We start from the raw sequence: 18,977 nt of genomic DNA, 5'->3' as shown, positions 1-18,977 counted from the left end.
TCTCGTAACTGTTTCCCAGAATGCCCTTATAATTTTATTTAACCATCATTCATCAACTTACTCATTTAATAAATGTTTATTGAGCACTTACTCTGGACCAGGCACTACCAGACACGGTGTTAGACCCTAGGGAAACAGCTGTGTCCAAAATGAGTGAAGTTCCTGCCTCCGTGGTGCTTGCTTTCCACTCAGATAGGGCAATAAACCAATAAATAAATGTATAGGTATATTCAATGGTGAGAAGGGAAAAATAAAGCAGGAAGTGGAAGCAGGAAGTAAATTTGGGAGTATGGGCTTGCAGTTTTTTTACATGTAGACTTGAGTCAATAGACCTGGATTCAAATCCCACCACTGCCCTTGGGCAACTTGGCTTCTCCAAGCTATGGTGTCCTCATCTGTAGAATGAAATAATAATATCCATCTCAAAAGGTTGTTGTGAAGGTTAAATGAAATAATTTGGTAGAGTGCATTTCACAGAGCCTGGCATGTAATAGATGTTCAATATATCTTAACTACAGTAACAACAAAAACAATTATAAATCACTGCAGTGTGCATATTATGTGGACTAAATCCTAACTTTGAAACCCCAGAGTTTAACCCTGCTTTGCTCTTTAAATGGCATGGGAGTAATCATTTGGGAGGTTGTTGGTGTTGAACTGGAGCAGAAACCTGGCTCTGCATCAGAATTATCTGCAATGCCCTGGATCCCAGGAGACCGACTTAGTTGGAATCCTTTATACTTAGAGTGAAGCTTGGACACGTGCATTTTTATGAAGATTTATCCATGATTCTGATGTGCAGCCATGGTTGATAACAGCTTTAATAGGGATGTAAACATAGTAATTACTCAATTGTAGTAGCTCAAGAATTATTACATCCTTGACTTTATGGCTAAGCTGGTTCCTGGGGATGCTGCTTTTCAAGATGTGGTTCCCTGGAACACCAGCATTAGAGTCACCCAGGGAGCTGGTTTAATTAAATGGCAGATTCCAGCTGGGCACAGTGGCTCATGCCTATAATCCCAGCACTTTGGGAGGCCAAGGTGGGTGGATCACTTGAGGTCAGGAGTTCGAGATCAGCCTGGCCAATATGGTGAAACCCCATCTCTACTAAAAATACAAAAATTAGCCGGGCATGGTGGCGCTTGCCTGTAATCCCCACTACTCAGGAGGCTGAGGCAGGAGAATTGCTGGAACCCGGGAGGCAGAGGTTGCAGTGAGCCAAAATTGTGCCACTGCACTCCAGCCTGGGCGACAGAGCAAGACTCTATCTCAAAAAATAAATAAACAAAATAAAATAAATTGCAGATTCCTAATCTGCATGTCAGACCTACTGAGGACAATTCTATGAGGTAGACTCTCAGACCTCACGTATGTGAACCACCACCTTAGGAAGTTCAACAGGAAAACAACACAGCGTGTCCATAATCTAGCAAGAAGAATGTCCCGTGCTTTGATGTGTCCAAATCAGCTGGGACAGATCCTTCCTGGATGTCAATCATGGCCAGGCCCTGTGACCTCTACCAGAATGGCAAGAAATCACCAGTCCCAGTGCTATAGTTTCTAGGAAGGGCAGTATCTTGTGTTTAAAATGAATAGATACTAAGCAGCACCCAGAATGCATGTTATTTATATTTTAATTTGTTCTATGTTTAGATAAAGTTGGTCATGTTAAGTCTTGTAACTTAGTATTTTAGCAGGCACACTAAATGTTGGCAACATGAAATTACATAATAAGCATGGAGAAAAACATCCATTCTCATGCTCTCAACACCAAGTCCATCTAGTAGCACTGAGCAATACCGAGCAGCATCTTTCAGAACTGTGGTCTTTCTCCAATCCCAGTTTGTGAAACACTGTCCAAGCTGACACTTTTACAAGTCAGTTTGGGACTGGCTGCATCCAAAATTTAGAGACACTCTACCAATAGGTTGTGGTAACTTAAGGATCTTCACCCAACAGGCCCCAGATTACACATGCCAATATTTGCCACTGTGTGCAGAGTCAGAAGCTTGATTCTTTTTCATTATTAGGAGTGTCAATTGTATGGAAAAACACTTGAAAAAGTTACTTGTGATACTAATTTATTCATAACAGAAAACTTCCTTGACAAAGGACTTTGAAGACAGGCTTTCAGCTAAGACATAGCTTCCCATGAGATTCACTTCCATGAGTGCAGTAAATAGAGGGAAGACTTTGAAAGAAGTCATTGCCCCAGCAACCCCATCAGCAACATTTCTAACATGTCATTTTAATTGTGTTAAAATGCATCATGCTACACCCGAGGAAAGCACTGTTGAGATGATAGTAGAGCAAATCAATCTACCAGCGTTCTTTTGAGTTCTGTGGACTTTGGGACTGTGCTGGTTCCTGAGGAGGACATTATGGGTTCTTGGTCTGTGGCGTTCAGTGAGGAGGAAGATCAGTGAGGCATAGAGTCCTTCGAGAAGGCTTGCTAAAGGAAGTGGAAGCTGGACTTTGGCTGTGGGTAGAACTAGAAGAGAGAAATGAACACGGGAAGACAAACTAGATTAGAAGAATAAGGCAGAATTCCAACCAAGGCACCAAAGTGAAAGCAAGCATGGGACATTCAGGGGCTGGCAGAGTCTGACTCATTCCACAAGGGGAAACGTGTTGAGGGAGGTGGGAGATATGATTGGTTGGGCAGGATGACATAAAACTCTAGAGTGCTATGTAAGCTAGGAAGAAGAATTTTAAACATATGTGGGTAGGAAACAGGACGTCACTGACGTTTCTGAAAATCTGAGAGCTGGCAGGAAGGCAGAACAGAATGTGAATTATGAACCCAGGGTCAGCATCAAAGTGCATAGGTGTGAAGGTTGATGTTAGCTCTTGCATGCTTCGTGGCCTAGGCATCCACTTCAACTCCTCATGCTTTAGTTGCCATGTATGTAAAATGAGAATAACAGTACCTCATAGAATTGTTGTGAAGATTAAGTGAGAGGATGAATGGAAATCATTTAGCACAGTGCTAAGTGGCTTGGAACAAGTGCTCCATAATGGTTGCTAGTGTAGCTATAAGACTGATCTGGTCTTGACATTTGATTTCTGAAGTCTGAGGCTCAGGAGGGTCACAGAGAAGACTGTTAGAGGAACTAGCTAGATATGAGGCAGGTAGAGATCCTAGAGTGGAATAATACAATTGTGACTGCAAAGGGACAGATGATTTGGAAAGAAAAGTATACGACTTAATCACAAATTAGGAAGAAGGATTAAAAAGAGGGAGTAAGTGTAAGGTGACTCAAGTTTTGATTGCATTGATAAAGGTGGTAGGATTTTTAGAAGGAAAACCTGAGTTGTAGAGGAATCATGAGGAATTTCATTTTGGACGTGTTTAGTTGAAACTAATGGCAAGACTCCAAGTGGAATCATCCAGTGGCAAAATTGGGAATAATCAATATAACTGTCTATATACATGTTAGTGATATTACTTTAAAGTGCAGTGCAATATTTATGTTGTTTTGCATGTATGCAAGTATATACATACATGTTCTCACAAGCTGAGATACACTAATCATCCAGTGGAAACTACAAAAACGAAGAGCAGTTAGGAGACATGAACATTATGGAGATGAGAGCAGGACTGGAGGAGGAGATTTTCAAAGGCTTGATTGAAAAGAGCAAGGTTATCCAAGGACACTTGGAAACAGAGTGAGGCTAAAGGAATTAGCGATTAGCAAGGCCTAGAGAATGAGTAGAGAGCCAGAAGAATTTGGAAGACAGAAAAAGAACAGAAAGTAAGCCAGAGATTTTTGGAAAATGAGTACTATTTCCAGCAATTTGTTATTGTTTTCTCCTTCCTGGAGGTTCTTTGCTCAGTAAAGTGAGCCTCGTTTTCATTCTCTTATGTTTTGTGACAATTATAGAGACAGTTTTTATATTATGCTAAGAAATATTAGGATATATATTAGGATATAAACAAGTGCATTAAATAGGGTTACAAATTTAAGTTATGTACTGTCCATTTTTCATTTTCACCATCTTTTGATCAGGAGGAATTTTATTTATGTTGTCCTTATTTCCTATAACTTTTAGTGCTAAAAAATTCTCCTGGTTCAAAAATTGAAGCTTTCTTGTATCAGTTTCCATTCTGAATTTATGTCAATTTCTTTGCAAACCCTGATTCTATCCATAGTGTATTCATTATCACTACCATTTTCTCAATTTTTAAAAATAAAAGTGGTAAATTGGAAGGAGGACAAGCAATAAAAACAAAAAAACTTTATTATTACCATGTTACTTTAAAACAACTGTAAATAACAGAGAAGCAACCAGTTTAATAGGTCTTATGTTAAACTAAAAATGGGTTGTTTTTATCATAGAATGTTTAAAAATTTTTCCTAAAATTAGAATAGAGAATGTAGCTTTTCATTTATCATGTTTATTTCTTTAGTCACTCCTCTCACTATTTTTATTCTAACATATGGAATAAATAGCTCTGTGAGCTAGTATATACTTTATACAGCAACTTTCAAAACTTTAAGCACATTATATACCAATTCCCAAGGACTCTTAGAGAGAGCTACTCTACATTCAGGGGTAAAATTAATTGAAATCCCGATCTTTTAACAGTTCTCTCTTTGTTGAATGAATGGTTGCTGCTGAAAAGTAAGTTAGTCCTTGAAGAAAGTCTGCATGTGTACAATGAAAGAAAAACTTAGATTGAGGAAGAGAGAAGTTCTTTGCAGGGCGTTTTAAATGGTTGTTTAGAATTTCCCCCCCTTTTGGGGGTTGAAGTTTGGGTACCCTTGGCCTAGCTCACGGATTATCAAGCAAAGGCAGGGGCCTAGTGGAGGATTAAGTGCTGACTCTCCTCCCTCACTTCAGCTCCAGCCAGTGGCCACTCACAGAAGGCCCAGGAAATTTATGAGGGAAACATGCTTACCCCTGATTCTAGATTAAGATGATTTGATGCTGTCATCCACCAAGGATGCTTTCTGCTACAAACTCCCTGCTAAAAGCAGCTTAAAGAAATGGTATTTCATATTACAAGAAATTACAGGCCGAGCATGGTGACTCACACCTGTAATCCCAGCAATTTGGGAGGCCAGAGCAGGAGGATTGCTTGAGGCCAGGAGTTCAAGACCAGCCTGAGCAATGTAGCAAGACCCCCGTCTCTACAAAAAAATTTAAAAAAATTAACCAGGTTTGGTGATATGTGCCTGTAGTCCCAGCTGCTTGGGAGGCTGAGGCGGGAGGATTGCTTGAGCCTAGGAGATCCAGGCTGTAGTGAGCTATGATTACACCACTACACTCCAGCCTGGATGGAAAAAAATAAATTTTGAGGTGGGGTGATTCTGAGGGTAGTTTCAGCATCAGGATTCTGAATTCTGGCTTCTCTGCGTACTCTTGGTGTTAGTCTCATGTTCTTAAGTAGCTAGCTATTCCAAGAAGCACCTCACACAGGCGGCATCCCGGGGAGGAGGGCCAAGCCCTCTCCTTTATACCATAAGTTGTATCACATGACCATGCTTACACCCATCCCCAGCAAGGCAAATGGACTTACCGTGGCCAATTTAGACTAATCAATTTCACCATTCAGAAACATTGCCACCTGAACCTGGGCAAAATTTATTTTTTTGTCAGCAGAGGAGAAGGATGGAATGACAGTTGCTGAGGGAGCTGACAGTGCCTACTACAGTATAACTCCTGCCACCTTCAGTCAATACAGTATTAACTTCCAGCTCCTATTCTAGCCCTAACTGGGGCCTGGGATCTGAGGCTAACCCGTTCCTAGAAAATGGTGCTTGTGCTGATTAAATTAGGTTGAGTGTTGGTTTGAGGCCTGTTGGGGCTAATTATAGCTAGCGCTGCATTTGGCCTTGCTGTTTTCCCTGATTCCCAGACAGATCCCAGGAGCCTTTAAACTACCTGTTGGCTTTACAGCTCATCAGCGCCTCCTTGTGGTGCGTCCTACAGGTAGGTGGGGAGGGAGGCCTCCTTCCACCTTCCGTCTCAGGGCTTGGGCTTTATTTACATCACTGAAATGGAACGTTCCCTGGCAGCACTGGCAACCTTTCAGGAACCAAGCATTCTGGAAATGCTCCCCTCCTTTCCTACAAAACCAGTCCAAAATTTTTACTTAGCTGTTCCCAGAAAAGGATTGATAGAAGATGGGTTTTACCAGTGCTGTCTTGTTAGTATTTGCCAGTTGCTGTGTTCAGGGGCGGGTTTGCATACTGCCTCAGCTCTGCACTTGCCTCCCACCTCCTGCTCCTGGACATGGTCTTGGAAAGCAGCTCAGCTGCAGGCTCTGAGGATAAGGCTGCATTGTACGCAAGTAGTGTACAGGTAACAGCTGCAGCTCCTGGGTCATATATATATATATTTAGAAGTTCACTTGAGGCCAACAGGATTTAGAAGCAACTTTCCAAATTACCAGCTGAGGCTGCAGTCTGCTATTTTAATTTCACTCCCTCTGTACTCTGGTTAAGAGAGCCACCACATACCTTTTTATGGTATCTTCCCTCCTGGACTTCATGCAACAAAATTTGCTCTGCGTTCATTCAGATCACATCCCCATGACCTGACTGACATGCACTGAAACTAGCTTTTTAGTAAATTCACATCTGACTTGAGAGGATCTATTTTTACTTTTAAGTTGCATGGACCTAGCAAAGAATTATGGGCTGTAGATATAAATTGTCGCTTTTGAGTTGCTTTAGCCAAAAGGAGGGTTCTAGGCCACCTCAGAGCCACAAGGCTTTGTCATCCATTTCATTAGCCCAGGCAAGACTTCAGCCTCCTGGCAGTGGGTGGGTAAGAACTCATTTTCATGGTTGTTTTAACTTTACAGAATTGAATTTCAGTGTCAGTTTATTGCCGTACTGTACTTGCTCAACTTAGACACATGGATAAACTACTTTATTTCTGTAAAAATATTTATGCTATTTTATACTGTTGACATATTTTTAAAGGGATTATCATCCATTTTGTTATTTATTTTAGGGACATATGAATTTGACAATAATTTTATCTTAGCTTTAGTGATAAACTCAAGAAATAAATTCCCACATTTTTCTTTACCTTGGCTCTGCAAATCACCCATGTTTATAGTATGACAATCAAATTTTTGATGTTCAAACTTTATTAGCATATGGAATTTTGCATAAATTAGGTAGCAATACCTTGTAGTTATGATGGGCACTGTACACATGTGTGTTCACATACATTCTTGCTCTACTAGTTTCTGAAGAAATAGAACCGCCTATTTAGTTGGAAATCTTAACTAAAGGTAATTCAGAAATAGTTATCTTTAAAACCTTGCCGAGATGTTATTCAAATTAATGTTTATCTTTCTCGGAAAAGAAGTATTTCTCAACTGTAATAATAGAATTACCTTGATCATTGACTTTTTTTACTTAAAAATTAACACACAACAGTTATTACTAGATATCAAGTTTTAGAATTTAATGAGACTAATTCTCCTAGGCTCTTTTGGAAGCTGTTTTATTGAAGTACAGGAATTATTAAGTAGAGTAATCATTACCCTTGTGACTTGAGAATGAATTGTGCTTTCCATCCAGATAATTCTTTCATGAAAAATAGTGTACCAGGAAAAATGGCTGGGTATATCACTTTAAAAATAATTAAACAAAATTATTGTTGTTATGTTATTTTCCATTTGGATGACTCAGTATATTTTCTTGTTGCTGTTCTAGAAAGGTATACATGAGTGGAATTTTAGTGCCTCTTCTGTCAGGGGAGTGAGGTAAGTTTCCTTGGTACATTTTGTTAACTTATAAGACATTTTTCTCCACTATTCATGGGCTGGATAGAACTTTTAATCATGATTTTAAAATACAAGGAATGTCAAGAATCGTTCAATTGGTGGAAATGCCCAACCTTCTTCAGTGTCACTATCTCCTTTAGGAAAAGATTTGCAACAAAATGTTCACTGCTGGTTGAACTGATTCTGTGCTCCTGACCTACTTACAATGTAACTGTGGGGTCAATGTGAACTATGGACCAGAATCAAAATGTAGATTACACTCAGCCATGTGGAGGTCCTCTTTAGCTGAGCTGTTGGTTTATGTAATAGGATGATTTCTGTCCTTTTGGTTTACCAGGAACTCATCAACCTTTGCGTGGATCCAAAGCACACATGCCGTCTACTAGATTGTGTCCTGCCACTAATTTTATTTTATTTTATTTTATTTTATTTTGTGAGACAGAGTTTTGCTGTTGTCGCCCAGGCTGGAGTGCAGTGGCATGATCTCAGTTCACTGCAACCTCCGCCTCCCAGGTCCAAAAGATTCTCCTGCCTCAGCCTCCCAAGTAGCTGGGATTACGGGCGCATGTCACCATGCCCAGCTAATTTTTGTAATTTTAGTAGAGACAGGGTTTCACCGTGTTGGCCGGGCTGGTCTGAAACTCCTGACCTCAGTGATCCGCCCACGTAGGGCTCCCAAAATGCTGGGATTACAGGTGTGAGCCACCCCGCCCGGCCCCTGTCACTAATACTAATGACTTCAGATGATAAGGAGTCCATTAAAAAAAAAAAAACTTTCTGTAAGGTCACTTTCCTGCATTGATCTTGAGATTACAGTGGTGAACTTCAGTTTGGTTCAGTTCTGACTGCTGTCACAATGCCAGTAGCTTAGAAAATGCCATTTCTTGGGATTTAGAAATAAGATTTTTTTTTTTTAAGAATCAAGAGTCAGTGGTTAAGTCTTTAAATAATTGTTCTATTGAAGCTCATGCTAAATCAACTCTTGCAGATTTCAAACCAAATTAGATGTGCTAACTACTGTTTACCCCCACGTCATAGCAATGAGAGACAACAGATTTTTGCAGCCTGGTTATGCAATATCCTGTTGCTTTTGGAATAATAATAATTGGTTTTATTAGAGCATAAATTGGTAGAGCAGTCTGAGTCACTAATAATTGGAGTTCTCCTGGTAAAGCTACCTGTTACCTCATGAATGATCTGAACAGAAACAAGCAAGATGATGGACTGACTCATTATATATCTTTCAGTCGATACTTTCTCAAATAAAACTGTACTCTTAATATTTAATTTTTAAAGCCAGTCATTATCAAGGCACTCACTATTTATTGCTGCATTTTTAAGCAATCCACTTAAGAAAGTATGGTAAATGTAAATTTCACTTTATCATATCTGTTTTCCAATGAATAAATTTTCTTTAATTAGGTATGGTAGCCCTATGTAACAGTTGTTGTGATTTGTGACTTATACATAGGCTGCTACTATCTTACTTTTGCTGGCTTATGTGCTGAGAAACTTGAGTTGTAGTCTGTGACTTCAAAGAGAGCTCATTCTTCCTGGCCTCCTCCTCCACAAAGAAGAGATGACAAACTATGGAAGAAAATCCAACTAGGTCAGCAGCTTGCCTTGCGTCACCTCAGAACTTGCACAGCTCGAGTTAGTGGGCATTAACTGAGCACGAGCTGTGTGTCAAATGTTGAGTCCTGTTCTGCCAAAGATACAAAAATGACTAAGACATCAACTCCTCTCTTGAGGAATTCACAGCCCAGCAGGGAGAGGAACAGACATTTAACAACTCATGACAATACAGTGTGAGAAGAGCAATGAAAGAAGTATACTCAAGAGGACACAGGTGTAAGAGGAAGTCTTTCTGTTTAGGGCAGAAGTAGGGCAGGGAGAGAAGGTGAGGTCTAAGCTGGGCCTTAAATCGTGAATAGAGTTTCTTTTAAAAGTAAAAAACGACATGCATTCCAAATGGAAGGAACAGCAGGCACAAAGGCACAAAATAAGAATTGACAAACTGTGCCCCATGGACTACATCTGGTCCTTCACCTGTCTTGTAAATAAAGTTTTATTGGAACACAGCCATGTTCATTCATTTATGCATCCTCTTAGGCAGCTGTCATGCTTCAGCAGCAGAATTACATAGTTTGGCCTGAAAAACCTGAAGTATTTTACTATCTGGCCTGTTACAGAAAATGGTTGCCAATCCCTGGCATAAAACAGCATGGCCTAGTGGGTCAACTCAAAACTGTTTCATATTGCCGTAAAGTCAGCCACTCACTGAGCCCTAACCGAGCGCACTTGCACGTTGCTTCACTCCTCTAAAATCTCTATAACGAATGAGGTGCTTTTACTGCCTCCACAAATTGACTGCCTAGCTTTGGAAACATTTCATTGTTCTACAGATTGCATAGCACCAGAATCACCGAGGTCAGCCAGCCAGTTGGTATTTATGCTTTTCCTCCCAGCACACAGAATAGTGTAGTAGGCAGGACACCTTTCCCTGCTCTGTTGAAAGGATGTGTAGTTTATGTGTGCTTGCAACACCCTAGAGCAGCCCTGCTCTGCAGAGATGAGGAGGAGGACACTTCTCAGAAGAGTAAATCATTTTAGTAGTGTGGTGCAGGAAGTATCACTTTTTAAAGTGCTATTTATAACTTCTTGTTATAAACAACATTGATATAAATGGGATTGAATTTAAAACATTTCTTTTTCATCATAGGACTGTAGAAGAATTGATAGTTCTCTGAATAATGCCTTTTTGTTTGTTGGTTTCAGTATTTCTAAATTTGAAGAAAGATGCTGCTTTCTTTATGTGCTTCACAATTCTGATGATTTCCAAATCTATTTCTGTACAGAACTTCATTGTAAAAAGTACGTATTAGTCATTGTGTGTGAAAAAGATTCTTCTTACCTGATCATTATTTTCAACTAATGAGTGAACATGTACCTCCTGTGAAGAATGCATGGCTATGTGGTTATATAAATATTTTATTTGGGCTAATATTTTATAATTATATCATAAATTTAACAGATTTTGGGGGGGTTTTCTTTAATAAGTCAAACTTTATCTTAGTCATAACTTATTTTCCCACAGATAAAACATTAACTAAGACTTATTGGTTAATTGTTAAATATTATAACTCATATTTTAAGTGCTCACTTACTGTATATGATTACCAGAATTTTCATTCTCAAATTCTTTTAAATCATCTCACTATTATCTACAATAGTACCTCTTTACCTTGGCTCATATTAGTTAGATCCACCTGGTAGGCTTTAAAAAAACATACATGGCCCCCACCTCAGACTAATTATATTGGACGTTCTGGTGGGGGTGAAGCCTGAGTTAAGAGCCACTGATCTGATCTATACCAATAAAAGAGATCATCCAAAAATCCATGGACTGTATTGTATGTTTGTGTTTTTCTCCATTGTATGTTTCTCTTGGGCTAATAATTAAATTCTTCTTACTTCTTTAGAACACTATGATTGACTGTGGGAAACTAGAGAAGTGAGTGATAATTTAGAAGCCAAAGTGTAGGTGAAAGTTAGTTTGGACTCAGAATTTTGCTGGGGATTGTTCTTATTTAAATAATTACTATTTGACTTCATTATAAATGACTGATATTCTAGCTACAATATACAGTCGTTCATTTTTATCTTGGTGTGAAAAAGAAAAGTGTTTGTTGAATCCACAATTCTTGGCTCAAGCTTTATCTTTATTATCATAAAACATATGGTGGGGGAAAAAAAAACACTTGGAAATAAGAAAATTCCTAGCTCTTGTATGGACTAATTCTCTACTTACACTTAAATTCTCAAGTCTGTTGACCTGTTTCTATGATAATTATAGCTAAGATTTATGAAGTGTGTGCCCCAGAACTAATATTTGTTTCAGTCTTCAAAGAAACCCTATTAGATGGGTAGTATTAATATCTTTATTGAAAAGAATTTAAAAAGTAGTCTTGGAGTGTATAGCCTAAAATCATGTAGTCAATAAGCATAAAAATCTGGGGTTTGAACCAGGCACAGGAGACTTCAGAATGGAAGCTTCTAAAAATTACGCTAGTGCTTCCATCCCACTGTCGAGTGTTATATTCTGCCTAGAGATGTTCATATTGAAAATTTTTGCATGAGTGGCTGATGCAAATCCTTAACCCAGATCTTAAATCATGTCTGTAACACCAGATTTTTTTTTGATCTTTCACTTTATTCTTCCTCTTGGTTAAACTAGCTTTTCTCTCTCATTCATTTTGCTATTTAATAGCGCAAACTGTTATTCCAATCAGGCTTGGGAATTTTTTTTCTTGTCATGGACCTCCAAGAAATGTGTGTAGAGACAGGAAGAGTGAGGAAGTTGATACCACATATGAACTCCATCAATGGGGTCCAAATTCCAAGATAGACTTTGTTCATCATCATGCTCTCAATGGCCAGAACAGTTCTTTATCCTAGTAGACACTCAGTGAGTATTTGTTGAATGAATGGATGGATGGGTGGGTAAGAAAGGTTCTGAGTTGTGTTAGGGAAACTTTTCTTATCACACCATAACCTGCTCTTCCCTTAAGCTGGCATCGCATAGCATGACCTGCCTGTGGGATCATCAGCCCACGTTCACAGTGCTTCCTGGCTTTATGTCTGTGAACCATCAGCCTCCTCTCTGAATGGCCTAGCCACAGCGAGTAGGATGCCAATCTGTTTCTCACTGTAATCACTTTGCTTGTCTCTGAAATGGTCTCTAGAAGAAAAAAAAAAACTTTACAAGAAGAGTTCCTGAAGAAAAATGTATTTGAAGTGAGGCATTAGGTTAGAAATTTCTAGAAAATCCTACCAACCTGCATTTTCTTTTTGAAAAATTGTATTTTTCACATGATCTTGATAGTGTGTTATTGCCTGGTTCTGGAGACTCTCTTAGCTCTCAGTTTTGGTTCTGAAGTCACTTTGAGATGTACTTGCTTATATTTACTATTGTTTGTGTTATGAATGCTCACATGCTAACTTGTATTGTAGGTTTTTTGAGATGGTGAACACCATTACCGAAGAAAAGGGGAGAAGCACAGAGGAAGGAGACTGTGAAAGTGACTCGCTGGAGGTAATGACTTAGGTGTCCATTTACATTTAGAGCTCATTTTAAAACAAACTATTTGAAGCCTTACTGAGGCAGGAGGCAGGGTGTATGAGGGGTAGGAGACTGTAGGCTTTCCTTTAGTGTTAAAAGCAACTTCCGGAATTCCTTTGGTAAAAAGGGGCTAAAAAGTAAACATTGGAGAATTCTTATTCCACAGCACCAAGCGTTAGCATTTTACTTATCTGATAGCGAGTAACTATGCTTTATCTATGACAGTGTCAATGCATGGGCCACGGTGTCCTTACACATTCTCTATTCTCCTCTGAGATATGTGCAATTCAGACAAAGAAGATTCACTGAAGATTCTGGTTGATAGCACCCTTGTGGCAGGCATTAATATGCTACACAGAGAACCTGAAACCATGGAAGATTAATGGAATTAAGAGAGGAGGGAATAACAATGACTTCAAATGTTGTTCCTCTCAACTGGAATCCTTTTATTAATGTCTAATGGACACAGAGCACTATGGATACCTACTTTTATGTGGTTTTTATTTTTATTTTTATAGAGACTTGGTCTCGTTATGTTGCCCAGACTGGTCTTGAATTCCTGGGCTCAAGCAATCCTCCCACCTCGGCCTCCCAAAGCACTAGAATTACAGGTGTGAGCCACCGCACCCGACTGCTGGACACCTACTTTTAGTTTGTGTCCATTTTCTCTGCCATGTCTGCTGTGTGAAGAAGAGCCTTCCTCCACTGCAAGGACCAATGCTGGAGTGTGTCAACAATGCTGACTCCAGCATCTTCAATGTCTGAAGGATGACACTTCTCCAGGCTTGACACATGGCCACCATTTTCTCCAAGCCCTTCCCAGTGTTTGACTTGGGAGAGAACTCTGAATCCAAGTATCTTAGTCCATTGGGCTGCTGTAACAAAATACTGTAAACAATGTGGCTTGTAAACAGTAGACATTTATTTTCTTATACTTCTGGATGCTGGGAAGTCCAAGATCAAGGTGCTGGTAGATTCAGTGTCTGGTGACGGCCTGTTCCTCATAGAAGGTGCCCTCTTGCTGTGTCCTTACATGGTAGAAGAAGCTGGCTAGCTCTCTGTGGTCTCTCTTACAAGGCCACTAATGTTACCCTGCTCTGCCTTCAAGACCTAATCACCTCCCAAAGGCCTCACCTCCTAATAACCGCACCTTGGGGTATGATTTCAACATAGGAATTTGGGGAGGACACAAATATTCAGTCCATAGCACCAAGCCACACTGAAAATTATATTTTTAATGTTAAAGTGAAATTGAAGAATCTATAGCTCACCAGTCTAATTGGCATACTTATTTATTAGATCACTTTGATAATGTCATCTCATAAACTAAAATTTTTATAGAAACACTGAATTAGTAAGGTAACAGTTGAGAAAAAAATTTAATATAATAAATTGTTTGTTTTTTGAGACCGGCTCTTGCTGTGTTGCCCGGGCTGGAGGTGGAGTGCAGTGGCACAGTCACAGCTCATTGTAGCCTCTTGACCTCCTGGGCTCAAGCAATCCTCCCACTTCAGCCAGAGCATGCCACCACACCTGGCTAACTTTTTTTTTTTTTTTTTTTTTTTTTTTTGGTGGAGACGGGATCTCACTTTGTTGCCCAGGTTGGTCTTGAACTCCTGGGCTCAAGCAGTTCTCCCTCTTCGGCCTCCCAAAGTGCTGGGATTATAGGGATAAGCACCATGCCTGGCCTATAATAGCTAATTGTTAACTCTGCCCGTAGTTAAGTTCTATGATTATCTAGCAATTGTATAGCTTTGATATTTGTAGTTAAGCCTAAGCCTCTTTCATTAAAGTTGTAAAAAGATGACAGGCCTAATTTGGAAAAAAAAATTTCCTGTGCATTAGCTTGCTGTCTATAGAAGTAATAGATACTACTTCTTATTTATGTATGTTTTATATTTTACAATTTTTTATTTCTTATTCAAGTGATTGTTAGGAATTAGCTTTCTTGACTCCTACTTCAGGGCGCGTTTGATTATACCTTGTTATCTTTGTTTCTGTGTTAAATTTTGCATCACTTGATACATAGCAATTTGCCAAGGTAAAACTTAAAGAAACTGAAAATGAAACAATTCTATCAATAATATAGAATTATGAAGGGGATGACTGGAAAATTCATAAAGTATTTTGCAATGTTACAAATTTCTGGTTTTTTTTTTTTTTTTAAACCAGAGATAGCTATCCTTTGTTTCATGCCCTCCTTTCAGAAACTAACTGCATCTTACCAAAAATATGCATAGCCTAGCCAGGCTGTGGTGGCAGGTGCCTATCATCTCAGCTACTCAGGAGGCTGAGGCAGGAGAATCACTTGAACCTGGGAGGCAGAGGTTTCAGTGAGCCAAGATTGTGCCACTGCACTCCAGCCTGGGTGACAAGAGCAAAACTCCGTCTCAAAAAAAAAAAGAGAAGAAAAGAAATTATTCTGAAGTCAGGTGTGGTGGCTCATGCCTGTAATCCCAGCACATTGGGATGCTGAGGTGAGTGGATCACTTGAGGCGAGGAGTTCGAGACCAGCCTGGCCAACATGGTGAAACCCTGTCTCTACTTTAGCTGAGCATGGTGGCGTGCACCTGTAGTCCCAGCTACTCAGGAGGCTGAGGCAAGAGAATTGCTTGAACCTGGGAGTTGGAGGTTGCAGTGAGCCGAGATTGCACCACTGCACTCCAGCCTGAGCTACTGAGTGAGACTTGGTCTCAAAAAAAAAAAAAAGAAAGAAAAACATAAGAAAAACATTCTTACATTTCTATCCTTTGCATTTCATTAGAATAATGTAAAATTTCTGACAGAGAATGGCTTCTACAGTATTCCCAATGGACTTTAGAGCCTGTAGGAAGAATTCAAGCAGACCGGCTTCAAGAGTCTTGGCTTAGTTTGCCATTGTGCCAGCTAGTGATATTGCTGATGTTTTTCGTGGGTGTTCTTTTAGCAAAACGTGAATGAATTCATGTTTACAGGGATGCTCTGGACTGGAGGGTGGTGAAATCCATCGTGGTTTTCCCTCTCCCTGAATGTCCTTTTGTAGCCAGGGCATCTTTCCAATATGAATTATTAAGCCTTAACTTACATTTTTGCATAACTTATAACTCTCCATTATATATTTGGTTACATTTCTTAGATGTTTTCAACATTCTTTATTAAAGTTATTTTATCAGCATCCTGCATATTTGATTAAAATGAATTCTTTAATTTCATTACCACAAATTGAACTCAAACTTCAGCCCATGAATAACAAGCTAAAAATAATTCCTCCACTTCCCATTCTTTACAGTGGAAACAAGAAGAATTACTTTAGAGATCATCTGAACACAGTGATTAAGATTTGTATGCAGAATAATTATTTTCTGATGTTTACCTCAATTGAAGGTAGAATTAACATTGTTTCAATACATGCGTCAATTATTCCTGAAGCCTTTGGCTGCCTCGGCCCAGAACAAAAGAAAAATGTTGGAAAGGCCAGGAAATGCTACTTAATGTTTTTAACTTCACTTAGGGTGTTGTCAGCAGTCAGCAAAACAGTAACTATTAATGTGGTTCTATAAACTACAAATGTGAAACTAATTCCTAGAATTTAAAAGACTTCTTAGAGGCCCAAGGCAATAACTCCTTTTCTTTCTGATTGGAACAATAAGGTTTATTTGAAGCAGTACAACTGTGGGTGGGATTTGGCTTCTTTCAGGTCACCAGCCCCTTCTTCCTTCTGATTCAAGCTGGATCTACTAAGAACTCCAGGCTGGGGTCAGGAGCCTTGGGCCCTGGTTCTGACTTTGCCAACAGTCAGTTTCATAACCCCAGACAAAGTTCATACTCCCTCTGGGCTAAGATGACTTCATTCCTTAAGTTAGAGTTGAAAAGAATATATATATATATATATATATATATATATATATATATTTTTTTTTTTTTTTTTTTTTTTTTCAGACAGAGTCTTGCTCTGTCACCCAGGCTGGAGTGCAGTGGCATGATCTTGGCTTACTGCAACCTCCACCCCCGGGTTCAAGCAGTGCTCCCACCGCAGCCTCTTGAGTAGCTGGGATTACAGACGCCCACCATCATGCCCAGCTAATTTTTGTATTTTTAGTACAGACAGGGTTTCACCATGTTGGCCAGGCTGGTCTTGAACATCTGACCTCAGGTGATCTACCCACCTCGGCCTCCCAAAGTCCTGGGATTATAGGCGTGAGCCACTGCACCTGGCCAAGAGCAAGAGGATCTTTAATGTCCTTTCCTACCTCTAATTTTTAAAATAATATTCAAGATTGGTATAAATTGTACAAGGTTATTTCAAATATAATGCAATACCACTTCTCAGAGAAGGATTTTCTGTCTTTTAACAGAAAGAAAATCAATTTCTTTTGATTCAAGGCTATGTTTTTTGACTCAAGGATGTATTTTGACGTGGAAGGGTAATGAACTCATATCTCAAGTAATTTAATATATTATTATTATAATACTTTTATATTGAAATCATCAAACAATTGATCAGAGTTAACCAGCCTTGGTCTCCATTGTTCTTCCTGCCTTCCATGTCTTCATTAAAAGTAAAGGCATCCAGCAACCCAAGCCAGATTCCTGAGAAACCCCTCCCAAACCCCTCTTAATCCCTCATGCCCGTTCTTTCCTGCAGCCCCTTCATTTCATCTTCTCGGTCACTCCCCTGATCTCAGGTCTTCATCCTCTATCATAGCCTAACATGTCTCATGCTTTGTCTCTGTTATCATCAGAGAAATCTCTCATACAGATTTAATCCTGTGACTCCCCAAATTAAAAACCTTTGATGCTCCTTTTTGTTTTTTGATACAGAGTCTCACTCTGTCACCCAGGTGGGAGAGCAGTGGCGCAATCTCGGCTCACTGCAACCTCCGCCTCCTAGGTTCAAGCAATTCTCCTGCCTCAGCCTCCTAAGTAGCTGGGACTACAGGCATGCACCACCATGCCCAGCTAATTTTTGTATTTTTAGTATGGAGTTTCACCATGTTGGCCAGGCTGGCTTTGAATTCTGACCTCAAGTGATCTGCCTGCCTTGGCCTCCCAAAGTGCTGGGATTATGGACGTGAGCCACCATGCCCAGCTGATGCTCCTTTTTGTAGAAGGAAGTATTTGCACCATACAACGTTCTCACCCCCTCTGGCTGTAGCTTCCCCTTTCCTTTCCACTCTGTGGTCCAGCGGTGCCAGCCTCCTTTCCACTTTCCAGGTAGCCATGCTTTTCCGGCCTCTGGGCTTGACATGCAGATGCCCAACCTCACAGACTTTTCTCCTCAGTCCCACTTAGTGACCAAAGCCTTAATTTTTCAGATCCAGGTCCTGTGTCCTTTTCTCTTTGAATCATTTCTCAACTCCCCTTCTTGCTTTTCTCTGTTCTCTTAGCATTTTGGCCCACTCCTCTGGCCTAGCTCTTCTCCATGCATTGTCATCTGGTAGCCTGCACTGGACTGGACTGTTAATGTCCCGTGGCAGGATGGTGGCTTTATGCCCTTTTTAATCACATGAGCTCACATGGTGCCAGGTGTCCAAGTAGAAGAGATTCAATCTGAAGGGTCTGAAGCTGGGCAGTGACAAAATCACAGTTGTTTTAATATTAGGTTGTAGCAATAATGGCAAAAACCACAATTACTTTTGCACCAACCTAATATCTCAAACTGGGAGGAGAGAGATATGGATGGGAGAAGGCCTCCAATCCATATGGACCTCTCTGCTTGAGCCCGAGAGGTCAAGGCTGCAGTGAGCTAGGATTGCGCCACTGCACTCCAGCCTTGGTGACAGAGCCAGACCCTGTCTAAAAAAAAAAAAAGAAAAAAAAAAGTGACATTATTTTCATTTGACTCAAATATCTGCAGGAAGATGGAAGACCTTACTGTTTTCTTTTCTGATGATTGGCCTCATATACCTTAGTAATTATGGTTCAGAATTTATTTCAGTCAGTTTGGAATCATCATGTAGCAAACTCTTTTTTAACATCCTATTTCTATTTTTGTGCAGATATGAAGCTGAATACCCACAGTTACTTCCCTGCCTGAGAAAATACATCACTTATAGTGTTGTATGATATGAGTATCAATTTGTTATTCATTCATTCATTCTGTTGGGAATGGGGAAAAGCCTT

General features: G+C 39.8%; 1 protein-coding gene across 6 annotated transcripts in view; it reads left to right on the top strand.

Moving 5' to 3' along the window:
- The window catches only part of MAP3K5 (mitogen-activated protein kinase kinase kinase 5), a 266,344-nt gene that overhangs the window by 173,169 nt on the left and 74,198 nt on the right, over nucleotides 1-18,977 (top strand). For all 6 annotated transcript variants that reach the window (XM_055114152.2, XM_034962926.3, XM_063605010.1 and 3 more), the window contains 3 exons: nucleotides 7,683-7,732; nucleotides 10,532-10,627; nucleotides 12,767-12,848. In XM_055114152.2, coding sequence (XP_054970127.1) covers nucleotides 7,683-7,732; nucleotides 10,532-10,627; nucleotides 12,767-12,848 — 228 coding nt within the window. The remainder of the gene's footprint in view (nucleotides 1-7,682; nucleotides 7,733-10,531; nucleotides 10,628-12,766; nucleotides 12,849-18,977) is intronic.

This window comes from Pan paniscus, chromosome 5 (assembly GCF_029289425.2).
Source record: "Pan paniscus chromosome 5, NHGRI_mPanPan1-v2.0_pri, whole genome shotgun sequence".
Classification (NCBI taxonomy): Eukaryota; Metazoa; Chordata; class Mammalia; order Primates; family Hominidae; genus Pan; species Pan paniscus.
This window is presented reverse-complemented; position numbering and strand designations above follow the sequence as displayed.